Here is a 16,518-nt window from a genome sequence, read left to right as displayed (position 1 = left end):
TGAGCTATGATCACACCATTGCACCCCAGCTAGGGCAAAAGAGCAAGGCCTCATCTCTTGAAAAAAAAAAAAAGCAATGAATTTATAATTTACAGGATGAGCTTCCAGGTGTGGTGGCTCACACTTATAATCTCAGCACTTTGGGAGGCTGAGGTGGGAGGAAATGCTTGAGCCCAGGAGTTCGAGACCAGCCTTGGCAACATCGTGAGACTCCACCTCTACATAAGATAATAAATTAAGGCTGGGCGCAGTGGCTCACGCCTGTAATCCCAGCACTTTAGGAGGCCGAGGCAGGTGGATCACCTGAGGTCAGGAGTTCAAGACCAGCCTGGCCAACATGGTGAAACCCTGTCTCCACTATAAATACAAAAATTAGCTGGGCGTGGTTGCAGGTACTTGTAATCCCAGCTACTCAGGAGGCTGAGGCAGCAGAATCGTTTGAACCCAGGAGGCAGAGGTTGCAGTGAGCCGAAATCGTGCCATTGCACTCCAGCCTGGGCAACAACAGCAACACTCCGTCTTAAAAAAAAAAAAATTGCCCAGGTGTCGTGGCACATGCCTGTAGTCCCAGCTACTCAGGAGGCTGAGGTGGGAGGATCACTTGAGCCCAGGAGGTCTCAGCTGCAGTGAGCCGTGATTGTGCCACTGCACTCCAGCTTAGGTGACAGAGCAAAACCCTGTCAAAAAAAAAAAAAAGTGGTCATGAGTTAATAATCGTGGAGGATGGGGGTCCATTATATTAGTCTCTTTTTGATTATGTTTGAAATTTTCTCTAATGAAAATATTAAAGAATTGAATTCTTATCTTTGTAGTTGAATATAAAAAAATCTGACTGTAATTTAATGTTATTATCAAGAACCATGGCTAGGCATAGTAGCTCACATAGTAGCTGAAATTTCAGCACTTTGGGAGGCCAAGGTGGGAGGACCACTAGAAGCCAGGAGTTCAAGACCAGCCTAGGCAACATAGTGAGAGCCCATCTCTACAAAAAAAATTAAAATAAAAAAATTAGCCAGATGTGATAGTACACACCTGAATCCTAGCTAGCCAGGAGGATGAGGCAGGAGGATTACTTCAGCCCAGGAGTTCAAGGCTGCAATGAGTTATGATCATGCCACTGTATTCCAGCCTGGGTGAATAGTAAGAACTTGTCTCAAAAAACAAAACAAAACAAACAAACAAAAAAAAAAAAAGAAAAAAGGAAGGAAAATAAGAAAAAAACCTAATTAACATTAAAGTAACACTATGCGCATAGCTCCAAATTCACTTTTTGACCTTCACTGATGCCCACTCAATTAGTTTCAGTAGTTAAATCAGTAGATGCAAATTATTTGGAATTCTGCTTTGTTCACTTAAAATTCACATATTCCACTCTTTTCTCTAGCTACTATCACTAATCTGACTTACACAGAAATGACAGATATCTTTCAGTTTAACATTTTAAAAAGTTCAACAAATCCCTTAACCTGATTGACTTGGTCCTACCTAGAATAATTTTTATATGTTACATTATTGCCATCTGCTGGCTATGTTGTCTAATTACAGTAAACAAATGTTTAAAACAGAAAAGCTAAAAAATTACCTTATATAATAACTGAGATTTTTCTCCCAAAACTATTCAACAGAAAAGAAGCTGCCATACATTAAGTTTCCTCAAAATCTCACATTAGAAGCAATTGTTCTTGATTCTGGCTGCAGTTTAAAATCACCTGGAAGCTTTTGAAAATCTTAATACCTGGACCCCACCAAGCGAAAGCAATTAAATCAGAATCTCCATGTTATGAAATGAAAGTCAACCACAGACTGAGAGAAAATATTTGTAAAATATATTGGACTTAGGACTTGTATCTAGAATATAGAAACAGATCTTACAACTCAATAATAAAACAATCCAATTTTTAAAATAGGCAAAAAATCTGAACAAATATTATACCAAAGATATATGGATGGCAATTAAGCACATAAAAAGATGCTCAACAACATTAGTCATTAGGAAAATCTAAATTAAAATCACACTGAGATACCACTTCACACCTATTAGAAGAGTAAAGAGACTAACCTTAACCATACTAAGCATCGGCCAGGATGTGGGGCTACTATAGCCCTCATACTCTGCTGGTGGAAATGTAAAATGGTACAACCACTCTGGAAAACAGTTGGGCAGTTTCTGAAAAAGCGACATACACACACATATCTACCATAAGACATCTACCATAAGACCAAACCATTCCAGTCCTAAGAGAGTTATCCAAGAGAAAAAAAAAGCTGTAGTAGGTTGAATAATGTAACCTCAAAATTTATCTCTAGCAGGAAACACAGAATGTGAATGTAGAAAGAGAGTCTTTGTACATGAAATAAGACAAGGTCATGCTAGATTAGGGTGGGCTCTAAATCCCATAACTTGTAGCCTTATAAGAAGAAGAGATGGCACACAGAGATACACACACGCAAAGAAGGCCACGTGAAGACAGAGGCGGAGAATGGAGTGATGCAGCTAAAAGCCAAGGAACACCATCAATTGCCAGGATCTGGCTTCTGAAGGTAGGAAAGAGAAGGAAGGATTCTTCCCTGGATCCTTCAAAAGGAGCATGACCCTGCCAACACCTTGATTTCAGATTTCTAGCCTCCAGAATTGTGAGAGAGTAAATGTCTGTCATTTGAAGCTACCCAGTTTGTGGTAATTTGTTAGGGCAGCCCTAGGAAACTAATAAGAAAAGCACAAAGACTTGTCCAAGACTGTTCTAATCAGCTTTATTTATAATAGCACCAAACTGGAAATAACCTAGATCCATCAACAAATGTACAAATTGTAAAATAGTCACACAATGGAATACTACTCAATTATAAAAATGAAAGAATGATTGAGACACAAAACAAGGATGAAATCTCAAAATGATTATGCTGAATAAAACAAATCAGACCAAAAAAAAAAGTATATATTGTATGATTCCAGAGCGGTTGCCTGGGGATGGTAGGGCAAGGGAGTCATTACAAAATGGCCTGAGGAAACTTTTCGGGGTGATCCATATGTTCATTTTCTTGATTGCAGTGACAGTTCCACAGGTGTATACATATGTCAAAACTCATAAAGTGTACACTTTAAGTATATGCTGTTTAATGTATGTCAAATATACTGCAATAAAACTATAGTTGAAAAATCAAAATATTCCTGGGCACAGTGGCTCACATCTGTAATCTCAGCACCTTAGGAGGCCAAGGCAGGAGAATCACTTGAGCCCAGGAGCTCAAGACCAGCCTGAGCAACACAGTGAGACCCTATCTCTAATTTTAAAAATAAAACCAAAAGGACTTGTATAAAAAAATCAATATCTTTGGCCAGGCACGGCGGCTCATGCCTGTAATCCCAGCACTTCGGGAGGCTGAGGTGGGCAGATCACTTGTGGTCAGGAGTTCGACACCAGCCTAGCCAACATGGTGAAACCCCGTCTCTACAAAAAATACAAAAATTAGCCAGGCGTGGTGGTATGCACCTGTAGTCCCAGCCACTCGGGAGGCTGAGGCAGGAGACTCGTTTGAACCCAGGAGACGGAGGGTGCAGTGAGCCCAGATGGCACCACTGTACTCCAGCCTGGGCGACAGACAGAGACTCCATCTAAAAAAAAAAAATGAATATCTTCAGTGGCTGAGGTCCAGGTAGCAGTTTTAAACACTTCCCAAGTATTCCAACCAGCAGCCACAGTTGAAAGCCACTACATTAGAGGCTGTCATCTAATTTACTTTGTTTTGAACAATAGTACTATTTGGGGAAAACATATAAGCCTAAAATAACTTTTATAATGCTCATTTTAGGTGTTTATGGAGATCAGTTGGCAAAATTTTTTTAAGTAGACAAAAGTATTCAACATGGATTTAATAATTATTCCTTGGTTTATACCTCATAATCTCAAATTATAAGCAAGCTTTAGAAGCAACATTGAAGGCAGGTCCAGCTATTTGTCAACTAGATGTTTCTAATGTTTCTAACACAAAATAATTTAAAATGCTGAATATAATATAGTTTTATTAACACATATTTACAATGAACGGTATTATGGACTGACTTGTGTCCACTCACCAAATTCATATGTTGAAGTCTCAACCCATAGTATTTCAGAATATGACTGTATTTGGAGATAGACCTTTAAAGAGGTAATTAAGGTAAAATAAGGTCATAAGGATGCGCCCTAATCAAATCTGACTGGTGTCCTTATAAGAGGAAATTTGTACGTACAAAGATGATACCAGGAATACACCAGAGGAAGGCCATGTGAGGAGACCACAAGAAGGTAGCCATCAGCAAGCCAAAGAGACAGGGATCAAGAGAAACCAAAGCTGACAACACCTTGATCTTGGACTTCTAGAATCCAGAATGGTGAGAAAATGAATTTCTGCTGTTAAAGCTACCTGGTCTGTGGTATTTGCAATAGCAGCTTTAGCAAATTAATACAAATGGTGAGAAAAAAAAAACAACCAACCAACCAAAACAAAACCACACACACACATGTGCACGCACGAAGAGACAACCAGTCCCTTGAATCCTCTCATATAGTGCTCTTTGGCCTTTCTCCCTTTCCTATCTGGCCTGGACCCCATGCAGACCATGTTAACTACTTACTCTGTCAGAAGCACCTTCTCTTGCTCTCTATCATGTGCCACATCTAACCAACAAAACCCAAACTCTGGACCAACGCTACCCTTTGTCCTTACTACCTCTGCTCTTGGTGACCCAAGCTCTGTTGGAAATATATTATATCACACAATCACTCAGAGTAATGTCTACAGATTCACAGATTCAAACCTCACCACCCACCCTCTGCCATAATCCTTCTGCCTTGAGTTAGCATCTTGACATCCCCTCAAGAACCATTCCAAACCTTCCCCACTCTCTCTAGTACTCTAGTTGACTCTTATCTCTCTCATCTTGTATACCACTTAACACAGCAGGTAACATTTCTCTCAATGTTCCCTCTTTCTACCAATATATCGTCCACACCCATCTTCACTTTCTTTTCTACAGCCTCAAATGATATTTCCTTCATTTCCAACCTCCCCCTTTGTGCTCTTTTTGGCAACCCCTGCTACTTTTGCTCAGCAATATTCCTTTTTCTCTCCTACATATCCTGTTTACTCAATATTTTTTATCTCTATTGGTACCTTTTCTCCAACCTTCAAAGAGGCACAAGCCTATCTCCCTAAACCCTCCCTTGACTCCACCATCCTCTAGCCACCACTATATCATCTTTCTAATTTTCATGTAAACTTCTTAAAATTAGAGTTTACACTCAATGTGTATTCACTCAGCTGCTATAACCTGGCTGAATTTGGCCCCCATTAAACTACTGAAACTGTTCTTCCCAAGGTCATCAATGATTTCTTAGTTGCCAAATCCAATGTATCCCTTCAGTCCTCACCTTAACAAATCTTTAGTGTATTGCACTCTGTTTTGATATTTGTGACACTGTACTGAATAGATTCTTTCTGCCTTGTTCTGACTGTTCTGTCTAATATATGAAACTTCTTCTCTGACCTTCCTTCCTATGCTGGTGCTCCCCATCCCACCCCTACCAAGTTGTGAATTGAGCCCACTACTGTTCTCACTGTTTTCCTGGATGAGCTCAGGCACTCTTCGCATTTAACCTATTACTATTATGTGATGGTCCCCAAACCTCCAGCATTACTCTCTCCTGTAAGCTGGAACCCAAGTCCTGGATCTTCTGCTGACATTAAAACCCAATATGGGCCGGGTGCAGTGGCTCACACCCGTAATCCCAGCACTTTGGGAGGCCGAGGTGCGTGGATCACCTGAGGCTGGGAGTTCGAGACCAGCCTCACCAATATGGAGAAACTCCGTCTCTACTAAAAATACAAAATTAGCCGGGTGTGGTGGTGTATGCCTGTAATCCCAGCTACTCAGGAGGCTGAGACAGGAGAATTGCTTGAACCCGAGAGGCGGAGGTTGCAGTGAGCAGAGACTGCGCCATTGCACTCCAGCCTGGGCAACAACAGCGAAACTCTGTTTCAAAAAAAAAAAAACAAAAAAAACAAAAAACCCGTTGTCGGATATTCAATTATCTTCTCCTCATACCTGTTCCTGGTAGATGGCATCTTTCCAGGGTGACAAAAGAAAAGGAATTAGGGAGTGAGAGTTTGTTCATCCCATCACCCAAGCCGAAAACCTGAACATATCCTGTCTTCTCCCATCACTGCAGCCAAACCAAATGGTGAAATTTTTATCTCCTAAAATGTTCTCAAAGCTGAGCTGGTCCTTCTCTACCCTTATTCTGGCTTTCATTTCCCTCATCATCCCACACCTGGACCACTCAGCCATGTGACTCAACTCCAGTGCCTCAATCTTATCCTTTTCAACTCCTTTTTCCAACCAGCTGCCAGAGAGGTCTCTCTAAAATACACACATCACACTTTTGCTTAAAACACTTTTTTTTTTTTTTTTTTTTGAGACAGAGTCTTGCTCTGTCGCCCAGGCTGGAGTGCAGTGGCATGATCTCAGCTTACTGCAACCTCCGCCTCCCAGGTTCCAGCGATTCTTCTGCCTCAGCCTCCTTAGTAGCTGGGACTACAGGTGCACGCCACCACGACCAGCTAATTTTTGTATTTTTAGTAGAGACGGGGTTTCCCCATATTGCCCAGGCTGGTCTCAAACTCCTGACTTCATGATCTGGCCGCCTTGGCCACCCAAAATGCTGGGATTACAGGCATAAGCCACTATGCCTGGCCTGCTTAAAACACTTTAATGGCTCCCCAGAACTTATGACAATGTTTCTTAATAATAGCTGCTCATTATCCTATAGTATGCTATAGGACCAACCAACGAGAAAAGAGAGGCCCTCTCCTGGATGCCACTGCTCCTTCACACTCATTACTTCTCCACTCCTGACCTCAACCGAGGTTTATGATATTCATTGATACCAAGGATCAGCAATTTTTTTCTGTTAAGGGCCAAATGATAAATATTTTAGGCTCTGTAGGCCACATGTTCTCCTTTATATCTACTCAACTCTGCAGGACAAAAGTACCATAAATGGAGAAGGGGTGGAGCAAGAAGGCAGAATAAAAGGCTCCACTGATCGTCCCCTTGCAAGGACACCAATTTAACAACTATCTACACATGTAAAAAAAGCACCTTCAAAAGAACCAAAAATCAGGTGAGGACTCACAGTACCTGGTTTTAACTTTGTATCACTGAAAGAGGCACTGAAGAGGTAGGAAAAACAGTCTTGAATCACCACTGCCATTCCTCTCCCATCCCCCTGCAGCAGCAATGTGGTGCAGAGAAAGAATCTGAATGTTTGGGAGAGGGAGAGTGCAGCAATTGTGAGACGCTGCATTGAACTCAGTGCTGCCCTGTTATAGCAGAAAGCAAAAATAGAACAAACTCAGCTGATACCCACCCACAGAAGGGGCATTTAAACTAGTTCTAGCCAGAGGGAAACTGCCCATCCCAGTGGTTGAAACTGGAGTTCCCATAAGCCTCACCACCATGGGCCAAAGTGCTCCGGGCCCATAAATAAATTTGAAAGGCAGTCTAAGCCACAAGGATTGTAACTCCTAGGTGAGTCCTAGTGGTGAACTGGGCTTAGAGCCAGTGGACTGGTAGGGGCATGTGACCTACTGAGACGATAGCTAGGGGAGGACCGGTGCCATACCTCCCCTAAGCCCAGGTCGCACACCTCACAGTCTCCTAAACAGACCCACTCCTTCTACTTGAGGAGAGGAGATGGAAGAGTGGGGAGGACTTTGTCTTGCATCTTGGACACCAGCTCAGCTACAGCAGGATGGGGTACCGGTCAGAGTCATGAGACACCCCCTTTTCTAGGCCCTAGCTCCTGGACATTTCTAGACACACACTGAGCCATAAGGGAACTCATTGCCTTGAAGGGAAGAACCCAGTCATGGGAGATTCATCACCTGCTAACTGAAGAGCCCTTGGGCCCTGAATAAGCAGCAGCAATATCCAGGTAGTACATCATAGGCCTTGAGTGAGACTCTGATATTGCTGGCTTCAGGTACCAACTCAGCCAGAGGTGGGTAGAGCACCAAGGGTGAGTCCCACACCAGGCAGCACGCACCACAAGTTGACTGAAGAGCCTTTCGGCCTTACGAGAACATCAGTGGGAGCCTGGCAGAACTCCTTGTGGGCTGGTGGTGGCGGTGGCCACACGGTGGGGCTCCTCTGCTTTTGGAAACGGGAGGGAAGAGTGGGAAGAACTGTGTCTTATCATTTGAATGCCAGCTCAGGCACAATACAACAGAACACCAGGTAGACCTCTAAGATTTTTGACTCTACTCCCTGGCTCCCAAATGGCACTTCTGGACCTGCTGAGGCCTGGGGGAACTTGTCGCCCTGAAGGGAAGAACACAGGCCTGGCTGGCTTTACCAACTGCTGATTGTAGTGCCCCAGGGCCTTGAGTGAACACAGACAGTAGCCAGGGAGTAGTTAAGCAGGCCTTGGGCAAGACCCAGTGCTGTGCTGGCTTCGGGTCTGGCCCAGCACCGTCCTAGTGGTGGTGGCCACAAGGGTACTTGTGTGACTACATCCTCAGCTCCAGGTGGCTCAGAATGAGAGGGAGAGACTCTGTTTGTTTAGGAGAAAGTAAGGGAAGAGAACAAGAGCTTCTGCCTAGTAATCCAGAGAATTCTCCCTGATCTTGTTCAAGACCATGAAGGCAGTACCTCTTACCACAGCATTACTGGGCTTTGGGTGCCCCGTAAAGCAGATACAACTTAGATCACAACACCCAAGTCCTTTTAAGTATCTGGAAAGCCTTCTCAGGAAGGAAAGGTACAAACAAGCCCAGACTGCAAAGACTACAATAAATACCTAACTCTTTAATGCCCAGACATGGTATCAAGACCATCCAGGAAAATAGGACATCACAAAATGAACTAAATAAGGCAGCAGGGAACAATACTGGAGAAACAGATGTGTGACCTTTCAGACAGAGAATTCAAAATAGCTCTATTGAGTAAACTCAAAGAAATTCAAGATAACCCAAGAAGGAATTCAGAATTCTACCAGATAAATTTAACAAAGAGATTGAAAAAAAAATTAAAAAGAATCGAGCAGAAATTCTGAAGCTGAAAAATGTAACTGGCATGCTGAAGAATGCATCAGAGTACTTTAACAGCAGAAGGGATCAAACAGAAGAATTAGTGAGATCAAAGACAGGCTATTTGAAAATGCACAGTGAGGGCTGGGCATGGTAGCTCACGCCTGTAATCCCATCACTTTGGGAGGCCAAGTGGGCGGATCATGAGGTCAGGAGTTGGAGACCAGCCTGGCCAACATGGTGAAACCCCATCTCTACTAAAAACACAAAAATTAGGTAGGCGTGGTGATGTGCACCTGTAATCCCAGCTACTCAAGAGGCTGAGGCAGGATAACCGCTTGAACCTGGGAGGCAGAAGTTGCAGTGAGCCAAGATCATGGCATTGCACTCCAGCCTGGGCAACAGAACAAGACTCCATCTCAAAAACAAAACAAAACAAAACACTACCTCAAGGCATTGAATGATCAAACTTACTTTCCTTCCTTCTTCCTTTCCTTTGCCTTGCTTTCCTTTCCTTCTTTCCTTTTTTTTTTTTTTTTTTTTTTTTGGAGTCTCAGTCTGTCGCCCAGGCTAGAGTACTGTGGCGCAATCTTGGCTCACTACAACCTCCGCTTCACGGGTTCAAATGATTCCCCTGCTTCAGCCTCCCGAGTAGGTAGGATTACAGGCATGCACCACCATGTCCGGCTAATTTTTTTTTATTTTTAGTAAAGCCAGGGTTTCACCATGTTGGCCAGGCTGGTCTTGAACTCCTAAACTCAAGTGATTCACACCCACCTTGGCCTCCCAAAGTGCTGGGATTACAGGCGTGAGCCACCATGCCTGGACGAATAATCCAACTTTCTTTTTTTTCTTGTTTTTTATTTTTTTGAGATGGAGATTTGCTCTTGTTGCCCAGGCTGGTGTGTAGTAGTGTGGCCTTGGCTCACCGCAACCTCCGCTTCCCGGGTTCAAACGATTCTCCTGCCTCAGCCTCCCACATAACTGGAATTACAGAGGCCCGCCACCATGCCCGGCTAATTTTTATATATTTTGTAGAGACGGGGTTTCACCATGTTGGCCAGGCTGGTCTCGAACTCCTGACCCCAGCTGATCCATCTGCCTCAGCCTCCCAAAGCGCTGGGATTACAAGTGTGAGCCACCACGCCCAGCTGAATAATCCAACCTTCAACAGATAAAGAAAGGATTGGGGCTGGGTGCAGTGGCTCATGCCTGTAATCCCAGCACTTTGGGAGGCCGAGGTGGGTGGATCCCCTGAGGTCAGGAGTTCGAGACCAGCCTGGCCAACATGGTGAAACCCCATCGCTACTAAAAATACAAAAATTAGCCAGGCGTGGTGGCAGGTGCCTTTAATCCCAGCTACTCGGGAGGCTGAGGCAGGAGAATCACTTGAACCTGGGAGGCGGAGGTTGCAGTGAGCCAAGATCACACCATTGCACTCCAGCATGGGGGACAAGAGTGAGATTTCTTCTCAAAAAAAAAAAAAAAAAGAAAAAAAGAAAGGATTGGCTAGGTGTGGTGGCTCATGCCTATCTATAATCCCAGCACTTTGGGAGGCTGAGGCAGGCGAATCACCTGAGGTCAGGAGTTCGAGACCAGCCTGGCCAACATAGTGAAACCCTGTCTCTACTAAAAATACAAAAATTAGCTGGGCGTGGTGTCAGACGCCTGTAATCCCAGCTACTCGGAAGGCTGAAGAAGGAGAATCACTTGAACCCAGGAGGTGGAGGTTGCAGTGAGCCGAAATAGCACCACTGCTCTCCAGCCTGGGTGACAGAGCAAGACTCTGTCTCAAAAATAAAAAAAAAAAAAAAGGAACCGAAAAGCAACTAGAGAAAAAAAAAATAACATACAATGGAGCTAAAATACATCTGGCAGCAGACTTTTCAGTGGAAACCTTACAGGCCAGGAAAGAATGGCATGACATATTTAAAGTGCTGAAGGAAAAACACTTTTACCCCAGAATAGTATATGCAGTGAAAATATCCTTCAGACATGAAGGAGAAATAAAGACTTTCCCAGACAAACAAAAGCTGAGAGATTTCATCAACACCAGACCTATCCTACAAGAAATGCTAAGGAGTACTTCAATTAGAAAGAAAAGGATGGCCAGCTGTGGTGGCTCATGCCTGTAATTCCAGCACTTTGGGAGGCTGAGGTGGGTGGATCACCTGAGGTCAGGAGTTCAAGACCAACCTGGTCAACATGGTGAAACCCCGTCTCTATTAAAAATACAAAAACTAGCCAGGTCTGGTGGTGCACGCCTATAATCCTAGCTATTCAGAGGCTGAGGCAGGAGAATCACTTGAACCCAGGAGGCGGAGGTTGCAGTAAGCTGGGATCGCGCCATTGCATTCCAGCCTGGGCGACAGAGTAAGACTCTGCCTCAAAAAAAAAAACACAAAGAAGAAGAAGAAGAAAAGGACCTGTTACTCTGGTGACTCACGCCTATAATTCTAGCACTTTGGGAGGCCAAGGTGGGAAGATCACTTGAGCCCAAGAGTTTGAGACCAGCCTGGGCAGCATGGTAAGACCCTGTCTCTATATTAAAAAAAAAAAAAAAAAAAAAATGGCAGAAAGAAAAGGACATAGTCCGGGTACAGTGGCTCACACCTGTAATCCCAGCATTTTGGGAGGCTGACGCAGGTGGATAAAGTGAGGTTGGGAGTTCGAAACCAGCCTGGCCAACACGGTGAAACCCTGTCTCTACTAAAAATACAAAAATTAGACGGGTCTGGTGGAGGGTGCCTGTAATCCTAGCTACTTGAGAGGGTAAGACTCAAGAATCGCTTGAACCCGGGGGGGGTGGAGGTTGCAGTGAGCTGAGATCGTGCCACTCCATTCCAACCTGGGTGACAGAGTGAGACTCCATCTCAATGAAAAAAAAAGAAAAGGACATTAATGAGCAATAAGAAATCATCTGAGGGTACATAACTCACTGTTAATAGTAAGTACACAAAAAGACACAGTATATTATAACACTGTAACTATGGTGTGTAAACTAAAACTATTCTTATCTTTAGAAAGACTAAACAGTGAGTTTAGTGAGGCAGTGCCTCACACCTGTAATCCCAGCAGTTTGGGAGGCCGAGGCGGGCAAATCATGAGGTCAGGAGATCAAGACCATCCTGGCTAACATGGTGAAGCCCCGTCTCAACCAAAAAATACAAAAAAATTAGCCGGGCATGGTGGCGGGCACCTGTAGTCCCAGCTACTCGGGAGGCTGAGGCAGAAGAATCGCTTGAACCCGGGGGGCAGAGGTTGCAGTGAGCTGAGATTGTGCCACTGCACCCCAGCCTAGGCAACAGAGCGAGACTCCGTGTCAAAAAAAAAAAAAAAGAAAGAAAGACTAAACAATAAACCAATCAAAAATAATAACTACTGTAACTTTTCAAGACATTGATAGTACAATAAGATATAAATAGAAACAATAAAAAGTTAAAAAGCAGAGAGACAAAGTAAAGGTGTAGAGTTTTTATTAGTTTTCTTCTTGCTTGTTTGTTTATACAGTGTTAAATTATTATCAGCTTAAAATAATAGGCTATATGAAAGTGTTAGTGAGCCTCATGGTAACCTCCAATCAAAAAACATACAAGGCTTGGCGCGGTGGCTTACGCCTATAATCCCAGCACTTTGGGAGGCTGAGGAGGGCGGATCATGAGGTCAGGAGTTCCAGGCCAGCCTGTCCAACATGGTGAAACCCTGTCTGTACTAAAAATACAAAAAAAAAAAAAAAATTTGCTGGGCATGGTGGTGTGCGCCTGTAATTCCAGTTACTCAAGAAGCTGAGGCAGGAGAATCTCTTGAACCCAGAAGGCAGAGGATGCAGCGAGCCAAGATCGCACCACTGCACTCTAGCCTGGGCGACAGAGCAATACTCCATCTCAAAAAAAAAAAAAAAAGAAAAATACAACAGATACACAAAAAATAAAAAGCAAGAAACTAAATTATATCACCAGAGAAAATCATCTTCACTAAAGGGAAGAAAGGAAGGAAAAAAAAAGACCACAAAACAACCAGAGAACAAAATGGCAGGACTAAGTCCTTACTTATCAATAATAACATTAAATGTATCTAGGCATGGTGGGATATAACAAAAGCAGCTATAACTGCCTATATCAAAACAGAAGAAAAACTTAAACAACCTAAATATGCATCTTTTTTTTTTTTGAGACGGAGTTTCGCTCTTGTTGCCCAAGCTGGAGTGCAATGGCGTGATCTCGGCTCACTGCAACCTCCACCTCCTGGGTTCAAGCGATTCTCCTGCCTCAACCTCATGGTTAGCTAGGATTACCAGCGTGCACCACCATGCCCAGCTAATTTTTGTGTGCGTGTGTGTTTTTAGTAGAAACAGGGTTTCACCATGTTAGTCAGGCTGGTCTTGAACTCCTGACCTCAGGTGATCCACTGGCCTCGGTCTCCCAAAGTGCTGGGATTACAGGCGTGAGCCATCGCGCCCGGCCTAGAACTAGAAAAGCAAGAGTAAACCAAACCCAAAATGGGGAGACTAAATAATAAAGATCAGAGTAGAAATACATGAAATTGGAATTAAGAAAACCATACAAAAGATCATGAAACAAAAAGTTGGTTTTTTGAAAAGTTAAACAAAATTGATAAACCTTTAGCCAGACTAAGAAAAAAGGAGAGAAGATCCAAATAAAAATCAGAGATGAAAAAGAAGACATTACAACAAATACTGCAGAAATTCAAAGGATCATTAGTGGCTACTATGAGCAACCATATGCTAATAAATTGGAAAACCTACAGGAAGTGGCCAAATTCCTAGACAGATTCAATCTATTAAGACTGAACCACGAAGAAATAAAAAACCTGAAGAGACCAATAACAAGCAACGAGATCGAAGCCATAACAAAAAGTCTCCCAGCAAAGAAAAGCCCAGGACCTGATGGCTTCACTGCTCAATTCTATCAAACATTTAAAGAATAATACCAATCCTATTCAAACTATTCCAAAAAATAGACGAGGGAAGACTTCCAAACTCATTCCATGAGGCTAATGTTACCCTGATACCAAAACCAGACAAAGACATAGCAAAACAAACAAACAAACAAACTACATGCCAATATCTCTGATGAATATTGATGCAAAAATCCTCAACAAAATACTAGCATACCAAATTCAACAATACATTAAAAAGATCATTCATCATCACCAAGTGGGATTTATCCCTGAGACGTAAGGATAGTTCAACATACACAAATCAGTTTATGTGATACTAAGAAAACCTGTAAATAATCTTAAGTTACTCTATAAACTCTCTTGACTAGAAAAGTTGTGAGAAACTACAATGTTTTCATGGCAGTCCACTTGAACATAGTTTTCTGGAAGCACTTACAGAAAGAATAAGCATCTTTTTAGTTTAAGTGCACTTATTATGCCCCAATATAATAGGATTGACTTCAACAGATGATGGTCTAACCCAATTATTCTATGAAATTCTAAAGCAATCTCTCCAAAAGGTTGGCAATTGTAGTCAGCAGGCCAAATCCAGCCTACTGCTTGTTTTCATGAATAAAGGTTTACTGGAACACAGCCATGTCTATTCATTTATGTATTATCTATGGATGTTTTAACTACAACAGCAGAGTTGAAAAGTTGCAACAGGGACCAATGACCTACAAAGCCTAAACTATTTAGTATCTGGCATTTTACAGAAATTGCTAACCCCTGCTCTAGACAAGCAATCCAAGAAGGAATAAAACTTGTTAGACTCACCCAAGGTGTTGTCTTTCTGTACTGGTCACCTCCATCTATCACATCCCTCATGATTTTTCCCTTAAGACATTCATATTCTTCTGGACTCAGCTGAATAGACTCTATGGTTTTTCCACAGCCCGAACACCGGCCACTGTAATTATAATTGTTAAATAATAATATTTAAATATGTCAAATAATGTTCTGGGGAAAAAATTTTGTGAAATGAACAATGAGGAAATTAAAAGGTAATAAAAAAGAACATTAAAGCCTTTGTGATAATCGCATACATCTAATTTTTTGTAAATCTGATAATATCACAAATTAGTGTGCCAGAAAACCCAAAAAAGTAGACTGGCCATTTGGATGACTATTTTTTTTTTTGAGACAGGGTCTTGTATTTTTAGCGGAGACTTGGTTTCAACATGTTGGCCAGGATGGTCTCGAATCTCCTGACCTCGTGACCTGCCTGCCTCGGCCTCCCAAAGTACTGGGATTACAGGCGTGAGCCACCGCGCCGAGCTCAGATGACATTTTTAAAGTAATTCCTATTCTGTGGAATATCATATTGGTGAATTAAATAAATCAATAAATAAATAAATCCTAAAACACAACTGGGTCCAGAACCTCTAGGGAAAAACATCTCTAAGACTTCATATAGGCTCACAGTACTCACAGGAAAAACATTTTGGGCACTGCTAAGTCTCTGTATGCAAAGTATGTTTTTTTCCTCAGATACTCTAATTACAAACTTGTAATTATCCTATCCTTAAGGTGTTCTTAAATATTTCTCAATCAATAGCAACAAAACCTACTAAACCAAAATCAAACAAGTTAAAAATAAACATTGGTCTTCACCTTTTTTGGACTGTGGTGAATTGTCCTTTCCATTGTTTTCCAGGAACACTATGAAAAGATTGCAAAACCAAATCATGAGAAGGTTAGATTCCTACTGAAATGAAAGATATTCGTGGTATTTGGAAACTCTTATAAGCAAGAAGTCTGAAAAGTTCAAGATACTTCTGCAGAATGGTTTAATTTAAAAAGTGGCTGCTATCCTGGATGGGGTTAAGAAGCTGCTAGTACTCTGCTCTGGATCTCCTTCTTCCCTGTGGTTCTCCTCCCAACAAATAACTCTCATCTTCAAGTCTACCGAAAGCGGCTGACCTTAGTAGCATAACCTCTAAACCAAACTCAACTCTTACCTTCTCCATAAAGCTGCCAGAAATTGCTCCTGCTGAGAGTAATTTACCTCTTACACACCACTGTTATTTCACTGTGTGGTAATGTATTCCCAATTAAACTGAGAATGTCATAATAGATTTTATAAAACACTCGCAATGCCTAGCCTATTTGGAAGCATTCAAAAACTACGTATTGATGTATTTGTTCAATCAATGTATCCTTTCCTCCCTCCCCTTCCAGATATTACCATCAGTTCTTATGATTCTACTGCCTTCTCTCCTTCCTCAGTTCTTAATTCTCATCATCTCTCACCTAAACCTAAAATTGTACTCACGCAGATCTCCCTGTTTTCCATCTTAATCCCTCTCCTATCTACTGTTCTCACTTGGCAATTGCCTTTGTAAAATTCCATTCCAGCATCATTTTTTTCTTTTGAGACAAGGTCTTGCTCTGTCGCCCAGGTTGGAGTGCATGGCGTGATCACAGCTCCCTGCAGCCTTGATTGACTCCCTAGATTCAAGTGATCCTCTTGCTTCAGCCTCCCAAGTA

At 42.4% G+C, this 16,518-nt stretch overlaps 1 protein-coding gene across 18 annotated transcripts in view; it reads right to left on the bottom strand.

Annotated features, from left to right (window-relative positions):
* Window positions 1-16,518, bottom strand: part of PRORP (protein only RNase P catalytic subunit) — a 141,971-nt gene that overhangs the window by 121,333 nt on the left and 4,120 nt on the right. For 11 of the 18 annotated variants that reach the window (XM_054447927.2, XM_063651545.1, XM_054447922.2 and 8 more), the window contains 2 exons: window positions 15,643-15,690; window positions 14,806-14,938 (listed from right to left, as the gene is read on the bottom strand). In XM_054447927.2, the coding sequence (XP_054303902.1) occupies window positions 14,806-14,938; window positions 15,643-15,690 (181 nt within the window). The remainder of the gene's footprint in view (window positions 1-14,805; window positions 14,939-15,642; window positions 15,691-16,518) is intronic. The other 7 variants (XM_063651544.1, XM_063651551.1, XM_063651546.1 and 4 more) reach the window with 1 other exon arrangement.

Source organism: Pongo pygmaeus, chromosome 15, assembly GCF_028885625.2.
Source record: "Pongo pygmaeus isolate AG05252 chromosome 15, NHGRI_mPonPyg2-v2.0_pri, whole genome shotgun sequence".
NCBI classification, from domain to species: domain Eukaryota; kingdom Metazoa; phylum Chordata; class Mammalia; order Primates; family Hominidae; genus Pongo; species Pongo pygmaeus.
This window is presented reverse-complemented; position numbering and strand designations above follow the sequence as displayed.